This window comes from Sorghum bicolor, chromosome 8 (genome assembly GCF_000003195.3).
Source record: "Sorghum bicolor cultivar BTx623 chromosome 8, Sorghum_bicolor_NCBIv3, whole genome shotgun sequence".
NCBI classification, from domain to species: domain Eukaryota; kingdom Viridiplantae; phylum Streptophyta; class Magnoliopsida; order Poales; family Poaceae; genus Sorghum; species Sorghum bicolor.
The window spans coordinates 49,084,275-49,109,554 of record NC_012877.2 but is presented as its reverse complement, the minus strand read 5'-3'; the positions used below and the strand labels follow the sequence as shown (position 1 = coordinate 49,109,554).

At 47.3% G+C, this 25,280-nt stretch overlaps 3 protein-coding genes and 2 long non-coding RNA genes across 6 annotated transcripts; 3 read left to right on the top strand and 2 right to left on the bottom strand.

Moving 5' to 3' along the window:
* LOC110429903 lies at positions 3,713 to 6,237 on the top strand. 2 transcript variants are annotated; one of them, XR_002447097.1, is made up of 4 exons: positions 3,713 to 3,907; positions 3,984 to 4,152; positions 4,782 to 4,866; positions 5,375 to 6,237. XR_002447097.1 is itself a non-coding variant. In XM_021446642.1 (3 exons), exons 1-3 carry the CDS (start codon positions 3,742 to 3,744, stop codon positions 4,783 to 4,785), a joined length of 339 nt encoding a protein of 112 aa, XP_021302317.1. In that variant the 5' UTR covers positions 3,713 to 3,741; the 3' UTR covers positions 4,786 to 6,237. The 2 variants fall into 2 exon arrangements, 1 of the variants encoding a protein (XP_021302317.1); XM_021446642.1 differs by having other exon boundaries at positions 4,782 to 6,237.
* LOC8064566 (F-box protein At5g07610) lies at positions 6,748 to 7,956 on the top strand. Its single transcript, XM_002443177.1, has one exon. It carries the CDS (start codon positions 6,748 to 6,750, stop codon positions 7,954 to 7,956), a length of 1,209 nt encoding a protein of 402 aa, XP_002443222.1.
* LOC8064565 (nitrilase-like protein 2) lies at positions 10,135 to 20,071 on the bottom strand. Its single transcript, XM_002442135.2, has 9 exons — positions 19,804 to 20,071; positions 18,855 to 18,991; positions 18,350 to 18,478; positions 17,825 to 17,883; positions 11,483 to 11,595; positions 11,274 to 11,366; positions 10,980 to 11,082; positions 10,630 to 10,712; positions 10,135 to 10,518 (listed from the first exon to the last, which is right to left on the bottom strand). Exons 1-9 carry the CDS (start codon positions 20,032 to 20,034, stop codon positions 10,477 to 10,479), a joined length of 990 nt encoding a protein of 329 aa, XP_002442180.1. The 5' UTR covers positions 20,035 to 20,071; the 3' UTR covers positions 10,135 to 10,476.
* On the top strand, positions 20,472 to 22,186 carry LOC110429812. The gene is made up of 3 exons (XR_002446974.1): positions 20,472 to 20,770; positions 20,862 to 20,969; positions 21,841 to 22,186. It is a non-coding gene; the product is annotated as an uncharacterized LOC110429812 (long non-coding RNA).
* Positions 21,291 to 23,521, bottom strand: LOC110429813. Its single transcript, XR_002446975.1, has 2 exons — positions 23,266 to 23,521; positions 21,291 to 23,162 (listed from the first exon to the last, which is right to left on the bottom strand). It is a non-coding gene; the product is annotated as an uncharacterized LOC110429813 (long non-coding RNA).

The window sequence follows — 25,280 nt, the reverse complement described above, 5'->3', positions numbered from 1 at the left end:
TTTGAGTCTAGTTATTCCATAATTGGATAATATTTGTCAAATACAAACAAAAGTGGTACTATTCCTATTTTACAAAAAATTTTGAACTAATCAAGGCCATATTACTTTTGATTTGTGGTTTGTGATATATATATATATATATATATATATATATATATATATATATATATATATATATATATATATATGCTTTGTTGTTTACATAGAGTGCATGGGTTGCGGCACTCGAAGAAGAGAGTTTCTTCCCCAGGTGCTTGGGTTACAGCGCTCGGGGAAGAGGGTTTCTTCCCCGAGTGTCTAGGCTACAGCGCTCAGGAAAGAGGGTATCTTCCCCAAGTGTCTGGGTTGTGGCGCTCGGGGAAAAGGGTGTCTTCCCCGAGTGTTGCACTCGGAGAAGAATTTATTTTTTTTTAAAAAAAAGAGAAGGAAACGGCGCCGGTTGTCCACCAACGGCGTCAACTCTTTTTCGAGTGTCAGGACGGCTCTCGGGAAAGCCTTCTCCGAGTGCACGATTTTTGACTCTCGGGGAAGACGTCTTTCCCGTAAAAAGATACACTGGACCCTCTTTCCCGAGTGTTGTACTCGGAGAAGGCTTCTCCGAGTGCATTTGACACTAGGGGAAGCCACTGCTTCCCGTAGTGGAACAAATCAAAGGACAAGCATGAGTGGATTAAAAGTCAATGTTGATCGAGAGCTTTCAAGATTTAGTTAGGAGAGGCAGAGCAATTGGCATCATCATCCATGATTACTATGGACAAGTCCAACTGACGGGATGGAGGGGTTTTTTTTCAAGTTTGTTCCTTTTGTCGGCCTTGTTTAGTTCGCAATTTTTTTGGTTTTGGGCTACTGTAACACTTTCGTTTTTATTTGACAAACATTATCCAATTACGGAGTAACTAAACTCAAAATATTCATCTCATAAATTACAAGTAAACCGTGCAATTAGTTTTTATTTTCGCTTATATTTAATACTCCATAGATGCGACCAAAGATTCGATGTGACGGGAAATCTTGAAAATTTTTGCGAACTAAACAAGGCTCAAACTAAGAAAAATGCTAACATGAAAGCTATGCATAAGCTAAGAAGAAGATTTGTATTTTTTACAACAAAGGAGAAGATTTGTTGTTTGTTTGCTTCTCTAAACTTTCTAGGACCGATGAGGATTGGATTGATCCTGTGTCCCATTATTACCATCTTGCCTGTTTTTTTCTTTTTTTCCAATTTAACGTTTTTCCGTCAAAAATTCATATTTATCTCTATGTATCAAAAATCTATCTTTGGACCCCTGAGCTCAGGCACTGTGGCCTATGACGCCGAGACCTTGATGCCATAGGCCATGCTAGCTGATTTGAAATCTGTATGGAATATTCACATTGTAATTTTTACATGTTAGCTGTTTCGAAATTTGTGGAATATTCACATTGTAATTTTTACCTGAAATACATAAGACATGCTAGCTGTTTTAAATTTTATATGGAAGACTGCTTGGGCTAAAAATGATTACACTACTATGTGATTGTATGCCATAATGATTTACAAAAATCTAGGTTGTCAAGAGAGTATGCAAAAATTAACAAGAAGAATATGAGAGGATGGACGGTGAGAGAAACTCTATACAGCGACCCTGCAGGCCCGTTTGAGTCCAACGGATTTTGGTCTGCCCACGAACCTTAGGCCTTGTTTAGGCCTCATTTAGTTCGCAAAAATTTTAAAGATTTCTCGTCACATAGAATCTTTGGTCGCATGCATACAACATTAAATATAGAGAAAAATAAAAACTAATTACACAGTTTACCTGTAATTTGTGAGATGAATTTTTTGAGCCTAGTTACTCCGTGATTGGATAATGTTTGTCAAATAAAAACGAAAGTGCTACAGTAGCCAAAAACCAAAAATTTTGCAAACTAAACAAGGCCTTAGTTCTAAAATATTTTGCAAAATCGACATTGTAGCTCTTTCGTTTGTATTTGACAAATATTGTCTAATCATGGACTAACTAGGCTCAAAAGATTTGTCTCGTCAATTCCGACCAAACTGTACAATTAGTTTTTATTTTTATCTATATTTAATACTTTATGCATGTGTCTAAAGATTCGATGTGACGGAGAATCTGAAAAATTTTGCAAAATTTTTTGGGAACTAAACAAGGCCTGGATAGAGCTTGTGGAGTATAGATCCCGCTGCCGAGAAAAATTAGCCTAAGCCCAATGGAAGATACTATTTTTAGCTATTTTATATGCTAACTAGTAAATATGTTCGTGCGCTTCTACGAAAAAAATAAATATCAAATATATTCATATGGAAAATGATGATAGAGAGTGCAACTACTATATGTATATTTATGTTTTCCCTTTCTACGTAATTTAAGACCTCTAGTTTATTATACAAATCTTAATTTATCCTCATAAAATATTATGAAAACATACATAAAAAAGAAAATAGATAATTAAACTTTATATCAAGTGTGAATATATCATTACGAGGGCATTAAATGTAGGAAAAAGTCTACTTTTTCTCCACCAACTTTCATGAAAGTCCGCTTTTCCTCCCTCAACTCTAAAACCGGGTAAATCACTTCCCTTAACTTTTCAAACTATGCATTTTACCTCTCTGGAGCAGTTTCGGAGGCGGTTTCTCTACAGTAACGTGGTTTGGTCTTTTTTTCTTTTTTAATTATTCCAGTTGAATTTTTGAAAAATCATAGTAAATTACAGAAAAATCATAAAATGGAAAATCCAATTTTTTTGGACTCCACGTAAGTAGATCTACATAGTAAATATATAATATGGTATGTTTTAGTATAAAATTTTTGCTATAAAGGTTTTGTCCTTTTCTTTTATTTATTTATTTGGCTAAATCTTTGAAAAAACATAGAAAATCATAGAAAATCATAAAATAGAAAATCTAATTTTATTAGACTCTACATGAGTATATATACATAATGAACATATAATATATGTATGTTTTAGTCTGACAAAATAATTATAGAAGCTGCGGCTATGAATTATTTCCATTAATTAGAGAAAATCATAGATCTAAAGTTACAACAAAATAATTATACTAAATCATACCATATTATATATTCACTATGTAAATATGCTCGTGTGGAGTCTAATAAAATTATATTTTATATTTTATGATTTTTCTGTAATTTACTTTGATTTTTTCAAATATTTAGCCGAAATAAATAAAAAAGATAAAGATAAAACCTTTATAACAAAAACTTTGTACTTTGTACTAAAGTATACTATATTATATATTCATTGTGTAGATCTAATTATGTGGAGTCCAACAGAATTAGATTTTCCATTTTATAATTTTTCTGTGATTTACTATGATTGTTCAAATATTCAGCCGAAATAATTAAAAAAGAAAAAGACAAAGCTGTCGTCACTATAGCAAAACCACTATTCACTGTAGAAAAATCGCCTTCGAAACTGCTCCAAGAAGGTAAAATAAACAGTTTAAAAAGTTGAGGGAGGTGGTTTGTCCGGTTTAAAGTTGAGGGAGAAAAAAAATAGACTTTTATGAAAGTTGAGGGAGAAAAAGTAGATTTTTTTCTTAAGGCTCCCTTTGGCAGGAGCGAATCCTGGAGGGATCCCGGCTTTTTCTCTGGGGGAGAATCCCGCGCGGCTATTTTCCACGAATCACGACATGCGTCCATTTGGAAGACCGCCACCCGAGTCTCTCGGCCCCACGGGAGCAGGGTTTTCACAGGGAATCATGCGTGGCTTGCAGACATGGGGCGTCATTCCCCGTCTGTTTCCCTCGACTCAACTCCCCTCCGTCGCGTCCCCTCCGCCTCGCCTCAACTCTCCTCCATTGCCGCCGCTCGGCCCTCACCTCGACTTCTCCTCCATCGCCGCCACCGTGCAACACCAGCACCACCGTCTCCCGACTCCACAGGTGAGCTCGCTTCCATCTGTATCTGTACCGCATCTAGGGTGGTTTCCTGATTCGATCATCACCATGTTTCTTGTAGATCTTGGGGCTGCGGACGGCAGCATCTTCCTCCCCACTCTGCCCCGTGCATCCGCTCCGCGTCTCTGCCCCCATTCTATTCCGCAATCCATCCTCACCGCTGCCCGCTTTTCCTCGACGCTGACCAACGCCGATCCGATCCCCGGGGCGTACACGCACGGCATGGCACGGTGAGCACCCTCCCCCTGCCCTCGATCCCCCCGCTGCTGGTACTAGGCTTCAGTTCGAGGGAGGTAGCCGTCCGCCGCGCTAGGCCTTTGCTTGTCCCGACCAGAACTGCGGGCGACTCGCGATTGGCGTCGGCTCGCCGGCGGATTGCTGGTTTCGTCGCGTGAGGCCTTAGTGTACAGCATCTCCTTTCTAATCTGCACAAACTTGAGGCCGAGCTCTGTGCTGGAAACGTACGCTTTCACCAAGTCATCGGACAGCTTGTTGAGCACAAGACCGAGGAGCCAGCTCGCCGACCCAAGAGCAGTCTCCATCTTTCCTCCGGCCGCAGGGAAGATGACTCTGAATTTGCAAGTAACTAGAGATTTTTGGTAGCAAGTTTATTTATGGTTCTAATGTCGAGTTTGACTCTGAATTGCTCAATGCTGGAGCATGAAGTCCCATGGCAAAATTTCATCCAAAAAAGTTCATATGCTTACTCTGAAGTTTGCGCCGCTCCATAGTAGTCCTTTGACTCTGAAGTTTATTTATAGCAAGTTTATTTCTGCTTACTGTATACACTATATAGTTCATATGCTTTGATTTCTTTAATTTTTAACACTTGCTTTTTTTTAATCGTCGTCTGCTGCAGGTAGTTGACATTTCAGTCCATCTTCACCAGGCCAGGCTGCCATCGTCCGGTCCTCAGTCCTCATTGCCTTTCCTGCTTTCCAAGAGTAGTCTCCCTGCCTCGCATTGCTTGATCTAAAATATAAACATGCAATCCTATGTTTCTAGCACTAACTGGTTCTGGTAGATCCAGTTTACTGGTTCATGAATGCACTTGTTGATATGAATTGGTAGCATGAACTGGTTCTGGTAGATCCAATTTTTAACACATGCTAGAAGTTTTTCTGCACAATTGCACTTGGAAGCATTAGCCATAGGTTGATAGTTTTCTGACAGGTGAAGTCTGTTGTGTCAGTTTCCTTTTTTAATTTTTGACTTTGGTTCGAGGGTTGCTGACTTTGTTTCAGTGTGTGGATTAAAATGCCTATTAGTCACTACTTGCTGCTGTCCACAAAACACTGCACATGTTTTGTGATTTAGGATAGGCCTCATTAGATCTTGATTGGAAAATTAAATACAGTAGCAGCTAACCTAAAATATACAGTTCATTGTAATTCATGCAGCCAAAGAGGTAAATTACCAACTCATCCTGATTTATCTATTGCAAAAGTGCAGAATACTTGGTGGAAGCCGTGCATGATTTGAGATGAGTGAGGTGATACTTCAGTGCTTAATATATTCTTCTTTCCTTTGTCTTTAGAATCCAGTAGTCCTTTCGTAGCTGTATTATCACACCTGTTATTGCAGCAGGGTGAATAACTAACACTTTATCTTTAGTTTGGACTGTGCAATGATAGCACTGCATGACGTTATTCCTTTTTTCCTCATTTATTGTGCCATGTCTGCTGCTCATGTTTGTTTTAAGAACAATTTCAATCAGAAGCAATCGTCAATCCTAACCCAATCTTCTAGTTTATCTATATTTTTGGTAGGTACCACAATCTGTCCTATGCTTCATCCATTTTTTTTCCAGTCATGCCCATGCTGCAATGTATGCCTAACTAACGAATTAATATTGTTCCTTCATTATGTCATTTTTCTTTCAGATGTTGATATGCTTAGAACTCCCTGTTTGTTTGTGACATACCATTCTTTTGCCATGGGGATATAAGACTGCCATGTTTAAGTGGCTTAGAGAGCTTCAGCTGTGAAGGTGCCTGATCGAAGTCCCTCGAAGAAAAACCTCACTATGAGAAACCAGCACGGTTATCAGATTTTGGGGTGTATTAAACAGATTATTTCAACCACTGTGCCAAGAAGAACCCAAGCATTACCGGTTCCCAGGAGAAGAATTTTTCATTTTTTTGTATATATGTTCATAGACTAGGTCATTATAACCCGGTTTATATCTATCTATTGTATGTAAAGGATGGAGAACCATCTGTTTCAATGCTATCGCTAGATTTTAGATGATAATTATTAGACATGATTTCATATTTGAAATATCATTTTTGTATAGAGAGACCTATTCCTGAGTTTTTTCACGGTTTTGTGGTTTCAACGTTAATCTATGGTAGCTTCCTTAAATTCTGATTTTTTTATGATTTGTTTAATATATTATTTTAAAATTCGTCGATAGTGATAAGAGCAACACCAGAAAACCAAACTGGCAAACAACTCTCGCAAGTCCTCAATTGGCTGCCAAGCAGCCGCAGGAAAACTCACCCCCGCAGGTTATCCTCCCCGTGGTGGTGGCGGGAATCAAAAATCCAAAAATTTCCACGCGCGTGGCTATATTCCCTGGGCTACTTTGCCCCCGCTGCCAAAGTAAGCCTTGTATTTGTGATGAGGATTGGGCTGATCCGTGGCGCATTACCATCTCAGTCGCGGCCAGCGAAACAGGGAATGGGCCTCCGAGTCCTGAAGGCCCTTGCACACGCACGCACGCCGCCACCATCTTCTTCACCATCTACGGCTGCACCTGGCCGTCCGAATGCTAGCGCTGCCTCCCGCTCGCCGTCACCCCTTCCTCGCCTCCGCCCGCGGCGATGGCGGGTGGATCCAGCTCTAAGAAGAGGGTCCGGAGGAAGCGGAAGCCGAACCCCGCGACGCAGCTCACCGACGACCTCCTCGTCGAGATCCTCTCGCGCGTGCCGTACAGGTCCCTCTGCCGCTTCCGGTGCGTCTCCACTCGCTGGCGCGCGATTATCTCCCACCCCGACTACCGCAGGAGCCTCCCCCAGACCCTTGCCGGCATCTTGTACCGAAGAAGGCCCGCCGTCGGCTCCTCGGAGTCGACGCCGGTTCGCTGCTGCTTCACCGACGTGTCCGGGACCGGCCGCCCGCTCATCGACCCTTCATTCCCGTTCCTGCCCGACCGCGAGCGGGAGCACCTCGACCTGGTCGACAGCTGCAACGGCCTCCTGCTCTGCCACAGCTTCAGAAACGCTGACGAGGGCTTGTTCGACTACCTCGTCTTCAATCCTGCTACCGAGAACTGGGCCGCCGTGCCAGTCTCATGGGGCTGGTCCAATAAGGTGCAGACGGTTCGCCTCGGGTTTGATCCGGCGTTCTCCTCCCACTTCTACATCTTTGAGTTTCAGTTGGATGTGGATGATGAAGATTATGATGCTGGGGGTGGCCATGTCCTAGGGGTGAAGATATACACATCTGAAACCGGAGTTTGGTGCCACAAGAAGAGTGCCTGGAGCTTTGAGTTTATACCACAGTGTGAATTTAAGAGTGTATTTGTCAATGGTGTGCTGTATGTGATCGCCATTGAGTGCGTAATTGGGGCGGTGGATGTGAAGGGGGAAACTTGGAGGATCATTGATTTTCCACGCTCCGAGGATTCACCATTCCATGATACTGGTCCTGGATTCATTGATCTGTCCCAGGGGAGATTGCACCTTGCAAATGATGATGATATGGTCGGGGATAAGCTCGCAATCTGGGTCCTCGAGGATAAAGACACCGATGAATGGACCTTAAAGCACACTGTCTGCTATAAGCATCTGGTCGGAAGGAAGTATGTCCACTTTGGATTTCATGAGTTTATTGTTGTTGCTATCCACCCAGACCGCAACATGGTATTCTTTGTTTTTGGTCGTCATGAAAAAACGCTAATGTCTTATGACATGGATAGCGGGAGGGTGCATGTCATCCGTAATCTTGGACACATTGACTCTGACTCTGAATATTTTCTACCATATGTTCCCTTATTTTCAAAGTCATTGCCAGATGCTGCGAAACAGTAATCTGACTGATGTTTCGGAGCATTGTCTTCAGTCGCTGCAGCAGCTACTACTTGTATACATCTTTCTGATGTTGTTGTACTTTTTTTGGTTCATCCTTGAGTAGGCTGATATGCCGTCACTTCATGGGGCTAGCTGTTTCTGTTTAGATTTGAATTTTTTTGGCCAAAGTGCTAAAATTTTTTGTGGTCAGAACACGCGAAAAATTTTAGATGTTTAGTTTGGCAAATTTTTTTCTGACACAACTTGGGCTGCATGTATTTGCAGTTGTCATTGGTGGGCTTCTATAGGAGTGCGTGCACAGTTGCAGCCCAAAATCCCCAAAATTTTTTTGGCCCCGTTTAGTTCCTAGGCCCCAATTCTACAAAAAATTTTCTCTTTGGGCCAAAAATTTTCAAATCTAAACAGGTCTACTTGCCTTTATCTAATCATTTGTGTATGAAGTGGCATTGGCAAACTGCTTGTAGTACTTGACAGTGTATGCTGTCACCATTTTGTGGAGCCCGAACCATGATTAGTGCCTAATGTGCATGTGAACCTCCTTTCTTATACCTTCTCTTTACAGTACTTTGTCTTGCATTATGACTTATTATGCATATTATGCACTCAAATTTAATTTCTCCTGTGTTTTCTTTTCCTTTTTGAGCATTGTGGTCCTTGTGTGTAGTCAGATATTTATTTTTGTCCTTGGGTATAGTAGTGGATGTATTACTGTGTGGGAATATATATTAAAAAAAAATTGATCCCACAGTTATACCCATCTGTGCTTAAAAAATTGCAAAAATATCCACATGTTTATTAACTGGTGACTCCTGACATGATCCAATTTGATATAGATCAATGTTCAAAAAAAAAAACTGGTTCATATTGAATAAACTGTATGGGATTCTGGTTTATATGTTGTCGAGTGCCAAGTATATAAAAAAAATCGATACCACAGTTATGCCCATCTGTGCTAGAAAATTGCCAGATATCCACATGTTTATTTACTAGTGACTCCTGACATGATCCAGTTTGATAATAGATTATCTGAGCTGGTTCATATTGAATAAAATATAGCTGCCAGCAATATAGAACACGTGAAACCAGTATGCAGTATTAACCAATTATCTATTTTGCCTGCTACATCCTTCAACAGTTTTGATATTATTCATGCTTCTTCAATATGTGACTTAGCATTTCTTAATGTAGTATAGGCCATGTGATGTGGAAAAGATAACTTTCAATTTGATTCAAGAAGACTTATAAGATATTATAGTTTCATTTTGCCACTACCAAATTTCTTTGAATTTATTCTTTCATGAAGTAAAGCTTTTCCATGATGATAATGAGATATTCTTTGTTTACTCTGTGTTTGAAGATTATAAAACAGCAGTGTGACGAAAGTAGTCCAATATTTGCCTATTTAAGCATCCCTGGTTTTATGCAAGTAAATTTGACAACACAAAAGTTCAAAAAAAAAAATGACAACACATATTTGCTTTGTCAGCTTTTATTTCCCTTATTTGGTTTGCAGTCAATGTCAAACTGGACAAAAGGGAATGATAATTGACAACGTTTAGATTTTCTCGGTGGTATTGTAAATCATATTGCAATCTTTCTTCCCTTCTTGATTTTTCTTCTTTTCCCTTGTTGGAACTGGTTGCTCACTTGCTTGTCTTGCATTAATTTTTCTTCTTTTTTTTATGGACGTAAACGCTCACATACATAAGCGTACACTTACCCCTATAAACACGTACACACTCCCTACTTCTATGAGCACCTTCAAAGAATCGAGTTGGATTGACACATCTTAAAATTGACAAATTGACAAAGTTACCACAGACGTCTCCTTGTCGACAGGTATGTCGCCTTCAGTACTCCATTGTTTATCTGACTCCGTGTTACAGTGACAGTATTCTCGTTTCTGATCTGATTTAGTTTTAGATGTATTAAGTTCCAAAAGAAAGGCATTTGTGTGCCAGGTCTGTAGATCGAGGATTGGTTTTGTTACTAGAGATCTTTTTTGCGGTGCTTGCACATGTTCCATTTTGAAGCTAAGGCCTCGTTTAGTTCACAAAAATTTTAAATTCAGCTATTGTAGTACTTTCATTTGTATTTAGTAATTATTGTTTAACCATGGACTAACTAGACTCAAAAGATTCATCTCATAAATTACAGGCAAACTATGCAATTAGTTATTTTTTTATCTATATTTAATTATTTATAATTATGTCTAAAGATTCGATGTGACGTTGAAATAACAATATCTCAGCCCTATTACATCCGAGTATTATGAAGCTGACAATTACCACAACATTCTCGCTACAACTTGTCGTTGGCAGGTAAAAGACAAATTTCAACAAGCACCGATGTCTTCCATTTTCTACACAGTGCTATGCCTTTGCAAATTATTTTGTTCAACAACCTCTCTCTTGCTGGAGTTCCCAGTCAAACTGACCAAACCTATGGTAATTATGCATAGATGAATATATCAACTATATGTGTGCACAAACATAGGAAACACAAAACAGCCCTCAGCTATTAAATAGTCGTGGGTTTCCAATCGCTGTCGAACTTCCGGTGCTGCAAAACATAGGACAATAGTAAACTGTTATAGACAAAGACAAAAAGAACTTCTGGTCCTGCTTGAAATTGGAGCAAAGTGACGGTGGATCCCTAGGAAAGCAGTAGTACCTCTGAGATTGGCATTCGAGTTCTCACAGCCTCAACTTTTGATAAATCAAGATCTACAACTGCAAATCCAGTCGAGAGCCGATCTGCAACCACATTTTCTTTAATCAAGCAATTGCATCAAAATATGCGTATAGAACAGTTGTTTCACAGGTCTTCGGACAAAAAGGGCACTAGCATAAACATGCAGCATGTAATACAAGCCAATTGTGTTCCACACCAAGCATTCATCCGAACTAAGTAACAAAATGAGGCATTTGATTAAAGTCAGATAAATCATGAACAAATAAGTCCCAGTTAAGATATACAAAAGAATCTTAACTCAAAAAAGTAAAGAGAAGAAAAACATATACCTGGAAGTCGAGCTATCACTGTTCCCCATGGATCAATAATTATAGAATCACCATAGCTTTCTCTTTTTTCATTGTGCTTTCCAGCTTGGGCAGCAGCAATAACCTACAAATGGTTTCGAACACCATTGTTTTAAAATCACAACAGAAAAGCAGATGTTGTATAATTGGTCCAGCATTAACTTTTTATTTTATCTATCTCATGTTACCAACAAAATTGGGCAACATGAGATAATTCGATTTCCAAATGAAATGTGTGCCACATGTCAAAGAAGTAGGAGGGTTTGATTAACATACATAACATTGTGTCTCAATTGCACGAGCGCGGAGGAGAATTTCCCAGTGTGCCTCCCCGGTTATCTTTGTGAATGCAGATGGTACTAGTAGTACCTATGAGACAAAATTAAGACAGGATCACAATTCACAAAATATGATAGGATGGCATATTGACACCCAATATAATCAATCATATTTCTTGTGTGAAGTATATTAGAATGCGTAACCACCTGTGCTTGATGCTTAAATCGCAAAATTTGATAAAGCTCTGGGAATCTCAAATCATAGCAAACAGTAAGCCCCAACCGTCCAAAAGGGCTATCCACAGAAACAAGTGTATCGCCTAATAAGTAATATAACAGAGAGAAAACATCATATGGAATCAATTGCAGTTCAATATTACAACAGCAGGTACTACTTCATCCAAGACAGCACTGTTACAGCACTACAGTAAAACAATATTCTTTCAGCCAAGCCAACAGGATGTTACTTCTACCACAATATTTTGCTCAAAGTAAGATACTCAGAAGTATAAGAATAAAAAAGGGAAGATGATAGGACTAGGAGCCCTACCGGTGTTGCTGCGTAGGTTGTAGGGGTGGAAGATTGGAGGGCGAGGCCTGAGACCTCGGCAACGGCGCGTGGGCGCCGTTCTGCTGGCTGGAGCAGTTAGGGCAAAGGCGGCTAGGGTTTCTCCCGGCTCCCTGAGGAAGCCGGAAACAATAATATGTTTCTGCTTAATCTCCTCTGAATAGTTCTTACAATATATATATAGGTCTCTGGAATATAATATGAAAATTAATCTAATTTATCTCTAATAAATATAATAAATATGGGCCTTGACCCCAGCAGCCGCCAGCACCCCTAGCCACCATTGGGCCTGCGGCGCTGGTATTGGATGCCGGTCATAACATCTCTCCCCGCCTGCGCAAACAGCTCGTCCTCGAGCTGGAAGTCGGGGTAGAAGGTCTTGAACTCGTCGACCAGCTCCCATGTCGCATCCTCTTCAGGAAAGCCTCGCCACTGAATAAGCACCTGCCACGAGCCGCGACGTTGTTGGGCACGGAGCGCCTTGGCTGGAGCTGGAGCCAACCGGCCGTCTAAAGTCGGCCCAAGAGCTCCTGGGGCAGATGGGGGGTCTCCACGGTGGCGCTTGAGCAAGCCCACATGAAAGACATCGTGAAGACGCGCGCCCTCCGGAAGTTGAAGACGGTAGGCGACGTTGCCCACGCGCTCCAAGATGCAGAATGGCCCAGCATACCGGGGGCCGAGCTTCCCTTTGGCGCCGGGCACCAGAGACTGGGTTGTGCGGTTGAGCAGCCGCAACCAAACCCAGTCCCCCACCTGGAACTCGACGTCGCGGTGGCCTGCATCGTAGTATTTCTTGGACAGCTGCTGCGCCTGGAGCAGACGCTGGCGTACCTCCGCCAGGACCTCGTCCCGGGAGCGAAGAAGAGCATCCGCGGCCTCTGTACGAGCCGTGCCCGGTGTATAGGGCAGGAGAGGCGGCGGGGAGCGGCCGTAGACAACCTCGAATGGCGTGGCGCGAAGGGCGGTGTGGAAGGACGTGTTGTAGCAATACTCCGCCCATGAGAGCCAATCCACCCATGCCCGGGGACGATCACCTGTTACACAACGTAAGTACATGGCAATCACCTTGTTGACCACCTCCGACTGGCCGTCCGTCTGCGGGTGAAAGGCGGTACTCATGCGTAACTTGACGCCGGCCATCTGGAAGAGATCACGCCACACCCGACCTGTAAACACGGGATCCCGGTCGCTGACAATGGAGAGGGGAAACCCGTGAAGGCGGACGATGCCGTCGAAGAAGGCGCGAGCGACGGTCGTGGCGGTGTAGGGATGACTCAGCGCGATGAAGTGGGCGTATTTGGAGAAGCGATCCACCACCGTCAGGATGACAGACTTGCCCGCAACCTTGGGCAGGCCCTCGATGAAGTCCATTGATATATCCGCCCATACCTGGGTGGGTACATCAAGGGGCTGCAAGAGTCCAGCCGGCTGCACCGTCTCCGTCTTGTTGCGCTGGCATGTGGTACAAGAACGTACCAAGTCCTGGACCAGCACACAGTCCCGTGGGATGAAGAAGTGAGCGCGGAGGCGATGGAGCGTCTTCTGGATGCCCTCGTGGCCAGCCGTATGCGCCAAAAGGAGCACCTGCTGTCGTAGATCTCCATAGTCTGGTACCCAGACACGGGAACCGTGGAGGAGCAGGCCGTCAACGACATGCCAGGGGTCGCCCAGCTCGCCGGCCCGCAACTGGTCCAGTAGCGCGCAGCTATCTGGTGCTGTCATCGTGGCACGTCGGATTTCGTCCAGGAGGGCGAACGACGGGCCGGACACGGCGAACACCGCCCCGACACTCGCAGGTGGTCGAGCAGCCACCTCATCCTCAGCATCGCGGCGGGATAGAGCATCCGCCACAGTATTGTAGCGCCCTGGTCGGTACTCCACCGAGAAGTCGAAGCCGAACAATTTGCTGATCCACTGATGTTGGGGCACTGTAGACAAACGCTGGTCCAGCAAAAACTTCAAGCTGTAATGATCCGTGCGAACCAGGAAGTGACGCCCCCACAGATATGGGCGCCAGTGACGGACCGCCTGTACCAACCCAATGAGCTCGCGTTCATACGCGGCCAACTTGAGGTGGCGAGCCGCAAAGGGCCGGCTGAAGTAGGCGAGGGGTCCAGCGCCCTGGTGCAGCACCGCGCCGAACCCCGCCCCCGACGCGTCGCAGTCCACCATGAAGGGTTCGTCGAAGTTGGGCATCTGGAGAACTGGGCCCGTGGTCAAGGCGCGCTTGAGCGCCTCAAATGCCGTCGTTGCGTCGTCGTCCCACGCAAACGCGTCTCGCCGCAAGAGACGCGTCAGGGGAGCCGCGATGATGCCGAAGTCCCGGATAAACTTCCGGTAGTATCCGGCAAGGCCGAGGAAACCACGCAGACCGCGCGCCGAACGCGGTGGTGGCCACGCCGCCACCGCAGCCACCTTGTCGGCGTCCATGGCCACTCCTCCTTCTGCGATCACATGGCCCAGATAGGCCACCGAAGATGCTCCAAAGGAGCACTTAGAGCGCTTGAGGTGGAGGTGGTGCGCCCGTAGTGCGCTGAGGACGATGCCGACGTGCTGCAAATGCTCGGACCACGAGGAGCTGTAAATTAAGATGTCATCAAAAAATACCAGCACGAACCGCCGCAAGTAGGGTCGCAGGACGTCGTTCATCAAAGCCTGGAAGGTTGCCGGGGCGTTGGATAGCCCGAACGGCATCACCAGGAACTCGAAATGGCCGTGATGCGTCCTGAACGCCGTCTTGGCGATGTCCTCTGGGTGCATGCGCACCTGGTGGTAGCCGGAACGTAGGTCGAGCTTGGTGAAGAAGCGCGCCCCGTGGAGCTCATCCAAGAGCTCGTCAACGACGGGGATCGGGAATTTGTCCTTGGAGGTCTTGGCATTGAGGGCGCGGTAGTCGATGCAGAAGCGCCACGAGGAATCGGCCTTCCGCACCAAGAGGACGGGCGCGGAGAAGGGAGATGTGCTCGGTCTGATGATCCCTTGCGCAAGCATAGCGGCGCATTGACGTTCCAGCTCATCCTTCTGCAGCTGCGGGTACCGATATGGGCGCACCGCGACGGGGGCTGTACCGGGCAGCAGATGGATGCGGTGATCGTAGGGGCGAGCTGGCGGCAGCCCCTTGGGCTCGTCGAAGATGTGGGCGTGCTGCTCCAGAAGACGGTCCAGGAGGGGTAGCTGCGGGTCTGCTCTGACCGCGGCCACCCCCTGCTGCGGAGCAGCGGCCTGAGGACCTGGCACGCCTTGCCAGGTGACGCGGCGTCCCGCGCGCGTGAACTCCATGGTGAGGGCGTCGCAGTCCCACAGCACCGGCCCTAGCGCGCGAATGAAGTCGAAGCCTAGGATGACGTCGAAGGCTCCCAAGTCGATGCCCACCCCTGTGACAGTGAAGTCCTCCTTGCCGATGCGGATGGGCACGTTCTGTGCGACACCTTCGCACGTCATGTGGTCCCCGTTGGCCACCTGAACCCGCAGGTGCCCGCCACCCGCAGGGGCCAACCCGAGGCGACGCATCGCGGCTCCCTTGATGAACGTGTGCGTGGAGCCGGAGTCGAGTAGGGCGAGGAAGCGCTCGCCCTTGATGGTAACGGGAAGGAGCATGGCGTTGGGCGGGCGAATTCCTGCAACAGCATGGAGAGACACGACGAGTGCGTTAGCATGGCTGTCGGCAGGCTCCTCCGGGTAAGCTGCGGCGTCGAAGTCTGCCGCAGCCGCTTCCTGTTCCTCCTCCTCGACATAGTCGGCGGACTCCAAGTAGAACAGCCGAGGGCACACGTGTCCCCGGACATAAGGTTCATCACAGTTGAAACACAGCCCCTGGCGGCGGCGTTCCGCTTGTTCGGCCGGAGACAGGCGGCGGAACTGGCGAGCCGGTGGCGCCCCCTGGGCTCCTGCGTTTGTAGCAGCTCCCGGCGCTGGAGCCCCGGCTGGTGGAAGCGGGGCGCGCGGAGGCAGGCCAGCGCGTGGTGGAGGTCGCGCGGCTCGCGGTGGTGGCGCAGTCTGCATGGCCGCCGCCCGGCGCTCGAACGCCCGCGCCAAGTAGATGGCCGTCTGGACGTCGGGCGGTTCGCGCATCTCCACGTCGACCCGGATGTACTCAGGGAGGCCACCAACAAAGAGGTCTGCCTTTAGCTTGGTGGAGAGGCCTTGGGCGTGGCAGGACACCGCCTGGAACCGGTCGGCGAACTCCTGGACGGTAGAGTGCCACGGCAGGCGCCCCAACTCCGCCGCTCTGGTGCCGCGAATAGGAGGACCGAAGCGCTGACGGCACAGGTCGACGAAGCGCTCCCACGACGGCATGCCCTCGTCCTGCTCGAGGGCGTAGTACCACGTCTGAGCCAGCCCGCGGAGGTGATAGGACGCCATCCATGTTCTGTCAGAGGCCGGCCAGCGTTGTCCCCTGAAAAACTGCTCGCAGTGATTGAGCCAATTCAGGGGATCCTCAGAACCATCATATGTCTCGAAGTCCAGGCGGTGAGTCTTGTGAGGCAGCCGATCGAGGCTGCTCCCGCGTCGCAGCGGGTAGTGCTCGTAGTGGGCTCCCTGGTCGGTACCCAGGGACAAACCAGGACGTGCGGGCGCCGCTGTCGCAGCAGCTGTCGAGCCGGCGCTGGTGGCGTGGAACAGCAGTCCATCCACGCCGCCGTACAGGGTGCCCGATGCATAGGGTCCCCCATGGTCGACGGGACTGCCCGTCGAGGGCGCCGGTGGGATGGCTGTCCGCAGCGGGGACGAGGAGTAGACCGGCGCGGCTCCGGGATAGGGCGCCGCCGACGAACCATACGCCCACGTCGGGATTGGCGAAGGAGACGGCGGAAACTGCAGCAGGTGGAGCGGTACTTGAGTCCCCACCGGCTGGGCAGAGGTTGCCGCCAATGGCATGGGATCGGAGGGCATCCCGTACGGGTAGGTGATGAGCGGAACCGACGATGACGGCAACGTAGGTGGCGGGTTGGGCGACTGGTGTGCTGGCGCCCCCTGCTGGACGCTGAGGAACGCCTTCATCATGTCCTGCAGCTCCTTGACGCTGTGGCTGAGGTGGACAATGGAGGCCGTGACCTCCTCCGGCGTGAGGACCGGCCGCGGACGGACAGAGCCCGACAGCGGCTGGGACGAGGAAGGCAGCAGCGCACCCGAGGTTGCTGGAGGCGCACTGGAAGTTGGGGAAATCAGCGATTCCGTCGCGCCGGCGGCGGCAGCGGGCGGCTGCTCCATGATCGACAAGGTCTCTGATACCAGGTTGATAGGACTAGGAGCCCTACCGGTGTTGCTGCGTAGGTTGTAGGGGTGGAAGATTGGAGGGCGAGGCCTGAGACCTCGGCAACGGCGCGTGGGCGCCGTTCTGCTGGCTGGAGCAGTTAGGGCAAAGGCGGCTAGGGTTTCTCCCGGCTCCCTGAGGAAGCCGGAAACAATAATATGTTTCTGCTTAATCTCCTCTGAATAGTTCTTACAATATATATATAGGTCTCTGGAATATAATATGAAAATTAATCTAATTTATCTCTAATAAATATAATAAATATGGGCCTTGACCCCAGCAGCCGCCAGCACCCCTAGCCACCATTGGGCCTGCGGCGCTGGTATTGGATGCCGGTCATAACAGAAGAATTATTATAAACAAACTGCTACATGCAGTTCTTGAACAATCCCTAGGGGTCTGAATGATTTTGTACTGTTATAAATAGAAGAAAAAATTAAAAAGAACAAAGACGAGCAAAAGCATAAAATTTGTTTTTAATCGAACAACCAAGAGAACTGCATACCCTTAGAAGCATATATTTTGTTCCAAGAGTAAATTTATATTTATAAGCCTGTTATGAGTATATTGTACATAATTTCATGGACTCATTGCCTGAAAACTTATGTGTAAAATTCAATCATATAGCAGTGGTTTGAAGTTTGAACCAACAACGAAAAATTTATATGTATTAGAAATAACATCAACCTCTGCAAGAAAACAGATATTTTTTTACATATATAATTACCTGCACTTGTGAAACGACTTTCCTTGTACACCATATTGCCAGGTACATCAACATCAAACCTTCGCCACAGAAGATGAACGCACAAGGTGCGGTGCAGCAATGAGAAAACAGTAACAAGAGAGAATGAAGAATTTGACAGAATATTCATAAATATACTTCTGTGCTAGGACCAGTATAGCTGAAATGTTTTCATGTCTTTGAGTTTATCACTATTAATGGTGTTTCCCTAATTCAAGAACAACCAACTCATAGTGCTGAAGTAATGAAATGTGGCATCGTGTTTGCTCACTGACACAGGTGGAAAAGAAATAACATATTTTTTCCCATAATGGGATGGACCCCCGGTTCATTTGGCTCTTTCTGTACAGGTCCTAAGAGAGTACATTCTCATTTGAGAAAAAAAAAAAGATGCAATGTTAAGTTCAGAGACTTCGTACAGTAGAGAAAAACAAGTGATTAAGCTCCAGCTATTTGCAAATATTCCTAAATGCATGTTTTGGAAAGATGTAAAGTTAAAGAACTTACAAATGTATTTTTCGATATGAGCTCCTAACTTTTCCAGTATCATCAATTAATACATGAGTATTGTACTGGTGAGAATCATCAGGTCCCTTTTCTTGAAATCCCCCAAGAGATAACCACATGCTTGATTCTCTGCCAAGTGAAGTTCTCATATGTCAAGTGCAAATTTCATTAGTAAAATCTGTATGTATAAAAAAAATGTGAAGACTAACAAATACACAGTTAAAGGAGAGTGTAACATTGTTAAATATGCTTGTGTGCATACATATGAGCTAAAAGATGTCTTTGTAAGCTAAAACAGATGGACAGGGGAGTATAACATGTACAAATGGTAAAAAAGATAATTACGTGAGGCGACAAAAAAATCAAGTTATGACAACCAGAACATAGATTCCATGAATACAGGAGCATTTCGGGAAATTAAATGATAAAGTGTATAGTCTAGGCACATTGCAATGTCACAAATGTGAAATATTAAAAGAAAAGCAACAGTTTTGTTCTCACTAACTTTGCAAGTGAGCAATATCTTTGCATTATTGGTCCATCTAATGGTTCAGCTAGCTTAACAGACTCGCCATCCTTGGATCCAATGAATGAGAAGACCTCAGGGAAGCAAAGAAATTTCACTCCAGAGGCAGCTGCTTCCTAAATTAAAAATATATATATATTTATGTAAGCTTCCATGTTAGTCTACTCAGCATTATTCATATATAAAAACGAGGAGCAATAGAAGAAAACCATATTAATAAAGCCAATCAGGTATAAATATGGGCAGTACAATGAGGCTACTGACGTACTAACTACTAAGAACTGTCAGTCTAACAATGCTGTCAATATCAGAATATCAGATACACAACAATGTGTACAGCTCCATATTTTGCAGGTTGATAAGCTGTCGTACCACCAAGGAAAGCTGGTTGCACCATGCTGTTGGACTATGACAATCAATGCTTATCTTCAAACACTATACATGTGTGCTCACCCAAACTATGATTGACACAGTATAAAAGCAACATAACGTTCTAACCAGCAAGATTCATCGACAATTACTCGTCTTCGCATTCGTGTTTACGTGAAATTTGAGGGAAGTTTTGCATATCCCACATGAGAGTATCAAATGTAGTGTTCATTTATCATCTTTCACTATAGGCTGTATCAGCGATAAACAAATTGCATTTCCGTCATCACATCACAATCCCCACCATCCAAAATATAAAACAGCTCCATTTTTTTTAACACGAACAACGGAACAAGCGAACAACCAGGTGCAGAACCAACGCACAGCAACTGCTCTGCATCATCAGAAAGCTCCTTAATCATCAGTTGCAGACCACACCTACTACGCCCGTCACGACGCGGCGGCGGCCCAACCAGCGGTAACCCTGTTAGCAGCGGCGGCGGGCGGCGGCCTATCTAGGGTATAGGAGAGGGGACGGGGAGACTAAAGGAGGACTTGCCTTGGTGAGGCGGGAGCAGGTGGCGTAGTTGGCGTCGACGTCCCCGACGGAGGTCATTTGTACCACGCCCACCCTCGCCGGCGAGGCCCCTGTGGCCGCGCTCGCGCCTGCGGCGGCGGAGGAGGCCATGGCGCGGCCGATGCGGACGCGGAATCGGAGTCTCACCGCGGCGGAGGCGGCGGAGGCGGTGGCGGCGATTGGGAGCGAGGCCGCGAGGGAGGCCAGGGCCATGCGGCAGCGACCGCGACTCAGGCCAGGCCGGCGCCTCGTGCGCGGGTACACTCGACCGGGTGCGCGTACCGGCGGTGGCGGAGCTCGCACGTGGACCTTTCCAGCCGTTGGATCAGATCAGAGGGGCATCCTCTGCTCGCGACCGTTGGATGTGAGAAGACCGCATGCCATGCGTTGACGTGGAGGACCCACCTGCCAGGTCGAGGAGTCACCAACTCCCCCTCGGAATCGCTGATACACCGAGCGCCGTCCCTGGAGCCTGGACAGCAGAGGCGAAGGGCTTATTAAATTTTAGCTAGCTAAAATTATTTTAGCTACTCTTGGATGACTAAGAGCAACTCTAACCACAGGCCTTAAATCAGGCCTCAATATCTCCCTTTTGGAACCGGCCTGTAAAATTTGAGGGCCAAAATCAGAGCCAAACTCCAACGGGCCTCTCAATCTCGGCCTGCAAATCAGCGAGACCCATATGTCAGAGCAGCTCGAGCCCTGTCCGCGGGTGGGTGACGTGACGCCGGCGGCTGGGCGACGTTGCGACCGACGGCTGGGCGACGTTGCGGCCGGCGGCAGGCCGGGCGACGTGACAGCCGTGGCTGGGCGGGCGACGTGACAGCCGGTGGCTGGGCGGGCGACGTGACGACCGACGGCTGGGAGACGTGACGGCCAGCGGCTGGGCGACCAACAAGCTCCGCCCTTGTATGCTCCGCAGCTTCGATTCACTCCATCTCCACGGAAGGTACGAATATCCCATCCTATGCTCCGCCCTCCTGGCCGGCCGGCCGCCCGACGAGCTCTGCTTGATTGACTCCATCTCGATCCACATGCAGTTGCAGGCAAGATGCCCATTCTCGTCGCCACCAACATCGACTAGATTCTGAACGTGGAAGGGACCGGCCACCGGTGCCTTTTGCCCAATTCTCAGTATGTCCAACAAGGTTAGTTTGTGATTGCTTCTGCAAATTATTGAAAATTCTAGTTTTATTCATTGTTGAGTTCTTGCTCATTGCAAAATTCACCGGTGATGGATCTTGCACCCCTACTGAATTTTGCAGCATATTGTTCTTGCACCCCTACTGAATTATGTGGAGCCTGCTGCATCCAACTTGTTAATTGTTATATACATACACTTGTTATTACTGGACACAAATGATTACGATTTATTAGTAGAAGATCTAGTCTGTAATGCTGACAGCGAGCTGACCTGTTCATTACCACCACCCATTCACCACACTCACACATCCTCTGTTCACCTTGAGTAGCATAACACATCTGAAAATTTCAGAGAAAAATTCCTTTAGATCTGGAGACATGTTTGCTGAATACACTTTTGCAGAATGTGTCCCAAATCTCTACTATACACAAATGACTTGCCTCTGCATGTATTTACTAGTACAGATGAAGGAATGTGTCCCAAGTCTCTACATAGTCAAGGAATGCAGAAATCTACGATATCATTTATTAGTAGAGTTGTTGACGTTGACAGACCTATTTTCAAAGCATGAGCACCACACAGTCAGTCCTCTGTTTGATGCAACCAGGGCTGCTACAGAGTAGGTAAACATCAGAAAATTCAAGAGAATCCTGTAGTTGTGGGGACTTCTTGCTAGTATAAGTTGCACATTGTGTCCCAAGTCTCCACACATTGCTCTGGCTCTGCATGTTTATGTTTACTATGACTGAAACACATAATACAGAATGTTGGAACAAGGAGATGTTTCTTACTGCAAATTCAGAGCTAGTATGTCATGTCATCAAAATAAGTTCTTTGCTCTTGTTTTGTTAATGTATTTTTTGTTGATATGGCAGATATCAACGCTTGGAACTAGAGCTCGTCCATGGTGGGATGACGAGGATGAATCTGATGTTGACGACCTCTTCATCATTGCTGGTCTTCTTGAGGGCTCAAGGAGAAACAAGCGCAAGAAAAAGTTTTTGCATCATTTCCTTGTACTCGTCATCTTCTTCATTGTTTTTCAGCTTCTCTTTGGATTGCTTTCTACCTGGAGGTCGCGCTTTCTTAGCTGAAGGGAGTGAGGAGCTCTGTTGGCCTTGGGTGGTTGAGTCATCGTCCTCTTGTTCACTTCTTACCGGGAGGTTGACCTCTCTGTACTTGGCTGGCCCCTTGTTGCCTTGAAGCGTTGATTCAAACTTCTGAGTGTGCCTCAATGTGAGCCAGCAATGGTTTCCAGATTTAGAGGGAACAAATGCAGTTCAATGAGCCAGGTTTAGATGGAACAAATGCAGTTTTCAGAAATAGCATAGAACATCACCTCTAGGGAATTACCAAAGGCAGATAAAGCAAGTGGACTTGTGCAGCGAAAATCTAAGGCATATAGAAAGTTAGAAACAATGTATGCCTGCACTGAACAACAAAAGATATACCACTAAACAGTCTCACAAACTAAAAAGTGCAGCATGCAAAGTAGTGTAATCCTGAAATGTGCCAAAGTAGTGTAATCCTGGACTGTTGCAGAAACTACCATAGAACAAAAAAATCTTGGATCTTCATTTTCAAAAGAAACTACCATGAAAGGTACAGGCAGCTCAAAGTCTGAAACAAGCATATGTTGCTATAGAACTAAATTGATATAAAAGTAAGATAGGAATTGAAAGTAGTAATAAGAAACCAGCAACATTTCTCAAGATAGATACTCCTAGCTGCTTGTTGCTTTGTCCATGTATCTTGGGAATGAAATCAGCACAACTCACCTAGTACTCAGGCGTCCAATGAATCTGGCTGAAGTCGTCGTCGGCAACCTCATAGACATGTGCTTGTGCTGGTGATGATGTGGTGCTGCCGGCGTCCCATGTGCTGCTGTTGGCGTCCCAGGTGCCGGTGTGAGGCTCCATGAAGGTCAATGCGCGAGGGCCGAGTCGAGGCGGGTCGTTGCAGAGCCGAGGAGGTAAGCCGCCGCCGCCGCCGCCGCTGGGAGAAGGCATCCTGCCGCCGCCGCCGCTGGGAGATGGACGTTCTTGGGTACGAGACAGGTTGGTGTTGACAGGAGCCGAGGTAGGACGGGGATGCGGCGCGATGAATGCACGACGTCGCGTGGGAGCCAACGCCGGACGGGGAGGCAGCCCGCCTCCGGGGATTCCACGGGACGCACCGCCGTCCATGGGAGAGGAACCTGCAAGGAGCAGCAGCAACATCAGTTTCTTTGTTCAGCTTTGCTTGCTTGCGTGCGTCGCCGGCCACTGCTGCTAGCATGAAGGGAATAGGACTATACGTACTGCTCCTGTTCCGGCGTGTTCGCGGATCTTGGCGGCGCGGTCACGGTGGCGGATCTTGGCGGTGCGTTCGCAGACGAGACGCTCCAGCGCGGTGCGGTCGTGGTCGCGGTCGCAGCTCCTGCTCCGGCGTGACGAGCCTCCTGCACCGGCTCCGGTGGACGAGGTGCTCCGGCGCGGCGCGGTCGAGCGCGCGGCGGCGCTCGGTCACGGACGAGGCGTGGTCACGCGGTGGGAGGGGAAAAGTGGGTGGGACCCACGGGATAGGGGGTTGCCAGATGCGGAGGCCTGATATCAAATTTTGAGGACACATGTAAAATAGGGGCCCAACTAGAGTGTCCATTGGAGTTGAATTTTTGTCCAAACTCCTAAAATTTAGAGTAGAGGCCCAAGTAGAGGGTTGGGCTGGAGATGCTCTAAGAGCATCTTCAAGAGACTCCGTGAAATCAGATTTGCCGAGCAAGATGAAAAAAATGCGTCCAACAGGCTCGCTAGATCGTTTTCTTTTTTAACCTCCACGCTATCCCGATTATCTCACTCTTCAACTTTAGCGAGCCGCGACTACTCGCCATCCAGAGCGTCCAGAACTCCCGCGCGTATTGCTACCTTCTCCCCTGCACGATTTACCTCTCTCGCGTGCCTGCCCCATTCCCGGGCACTCCAATTCCATGTGGCATGGCAGCTGGGAGACGAAGGCAGTGGCCGGTCTCCAAGTATGCGAGCGGTGGAGCTGGGACGAGGAGAGGTCAGGGCACATAGCAGCACCTTGCTTGCCTGGCTAGGCAGCTGTACGTGTCCACCGCTCGCTCATCTAGGTCTTGTTTAGTTCACGAAGAGAAAAATTTCGCGACACTATTCTGTTTGTAGTAATTATTGTCCAACCATGTTCTAATTAGGCTCAAAAGATTCGTCTCGTCAATTTTGATCAAATTGTACAATTAGTTTTTATTTTCGTCTATATTTAATACTCCATGCATGCGTCTAAAGATTCGATGTGACGGGAGATCTTAAAAAATTTTAGGTTTTTGGGTGGAACTAAACTGTTACGAGTGGAATGCCAAAGTACGAGAACAGAGAGGAAAATGAAGTGCATATTTTCTATTGCGCCGGAGGAAAATTTGGTGAAGTCGCGGGAGTGTTTCTCGCTGAGAAAAACACTCACCGGACGCTGGCTTAGAGGCACCGGACGCTGTGTCTGAGCGTCCGGTGTGCAGACAGTGCCTGGCCCAGCTAGGGTAAGGCACCGGACGATAGGCACCGGACGCTGGCTTGAGCGTCCGGTGGTGCGCGTCCGGTGTGCGGGCGTTTTGCGACCCTCTCTGCGCATGAGTCCGGTGTTCACCGGACGCGTCCGGTGCTAACTTGCTCAGCGTCCGGTGCTCTGCAGGTTACCGTTAGGCTCTGACACGCGGCTGTTGTTGGAGCACCGGACGCTGGTGTTGAGCGTCCGGTGCCCCTTTAAGAGCGTCCGGTGACCCCGAGTTTTGCCCACTGAAAGAGCCAACGGCTCTATTTGTTTGAGGGGCTATTTATACGTGTTTGGCCGGCTTGGGGCTCATACTCTTGGCATTCTAACATACTTGACATCCTTGTGAGCCTAAGCAAACTCCTCCCACTCATCTCCTTCATAGATTAAACATCTTTGTGAGATTGGGAGTGATTCCAAGTGCATTTGCTTGAGTGATTGCATCTAGTGGCACTTGGGGATCGATTTGGCTGCGGTTTTCTTGTTACTCTTGGTGGTTGCTGCCACCTAGACGGCTTGGAGCAGCGGAGGAGGATTGGCACGAGTTGGTGATTGTTCGTGGCCATCTCCCGGTGATTGTGAGAGGTTTATGCCTACCTCGGCGGAGAGCCAAAGGCAACATTAGTGGATTGCTCGTGTCATTGAGCTACCTCACTTGTGGGTAGGTTCTTGTGGTGTCCTAGTGAGGACGAGGTTCGTGCTACACCTCTTAGCCACCGAACCACCAAGTGTTGGTCGACACAACGGGGACGTAGCGTGCCGGCAAGCACGT

Excerpts from the sequence above, each read along its gene's own strand:
- LOC110429903 (XM_021446642.1), top strand. The coding sequence starts at position 3,742 with ATGGGGCGTCATTCCCCGTCTGTTTCCCTCGACTCAACTCCCCTCCGT. Across the intron at positions 3,908-3,983 it reads ACCGTCTCCCGACTCCACAG|ATCTTGGGGCTGCGGACGGC; the intron begins GTGAGCTCGCTT and ends TGTTTCTTGTAG.
- LOC8064566 (XM_002443177.1), top strand. The coding sequence starts at position 6,748 with ATGGCGGGTGGATCCAGCTCTAAGAAGAGGGTCCGGAGGAAGCGGAAG.
- LOC8064565 (XM_002442135.2), bottom strand. The coding sequence starts at position 20,034 with ATGGCCCTGGCCTCCCTCGCGGCCTCGCTCCCAATCGCCGCCACCGCC. Across the intron at positions 18,479-18,854 it reads AGATATTGCTCACTTGCAAA|AGAATCAAGCATGTGGTTAT; the intron begins GTTAGTGAGAAC and ends TTCACTTGGCAG. Across the intron at positions 17,884-18,349 it reads TCATATCGAAAAATACATTT|GTTTGATGTTGATGTACCTG; the intron begins GTAAGTTCTTTA and ends TCTGTGGCGAAG.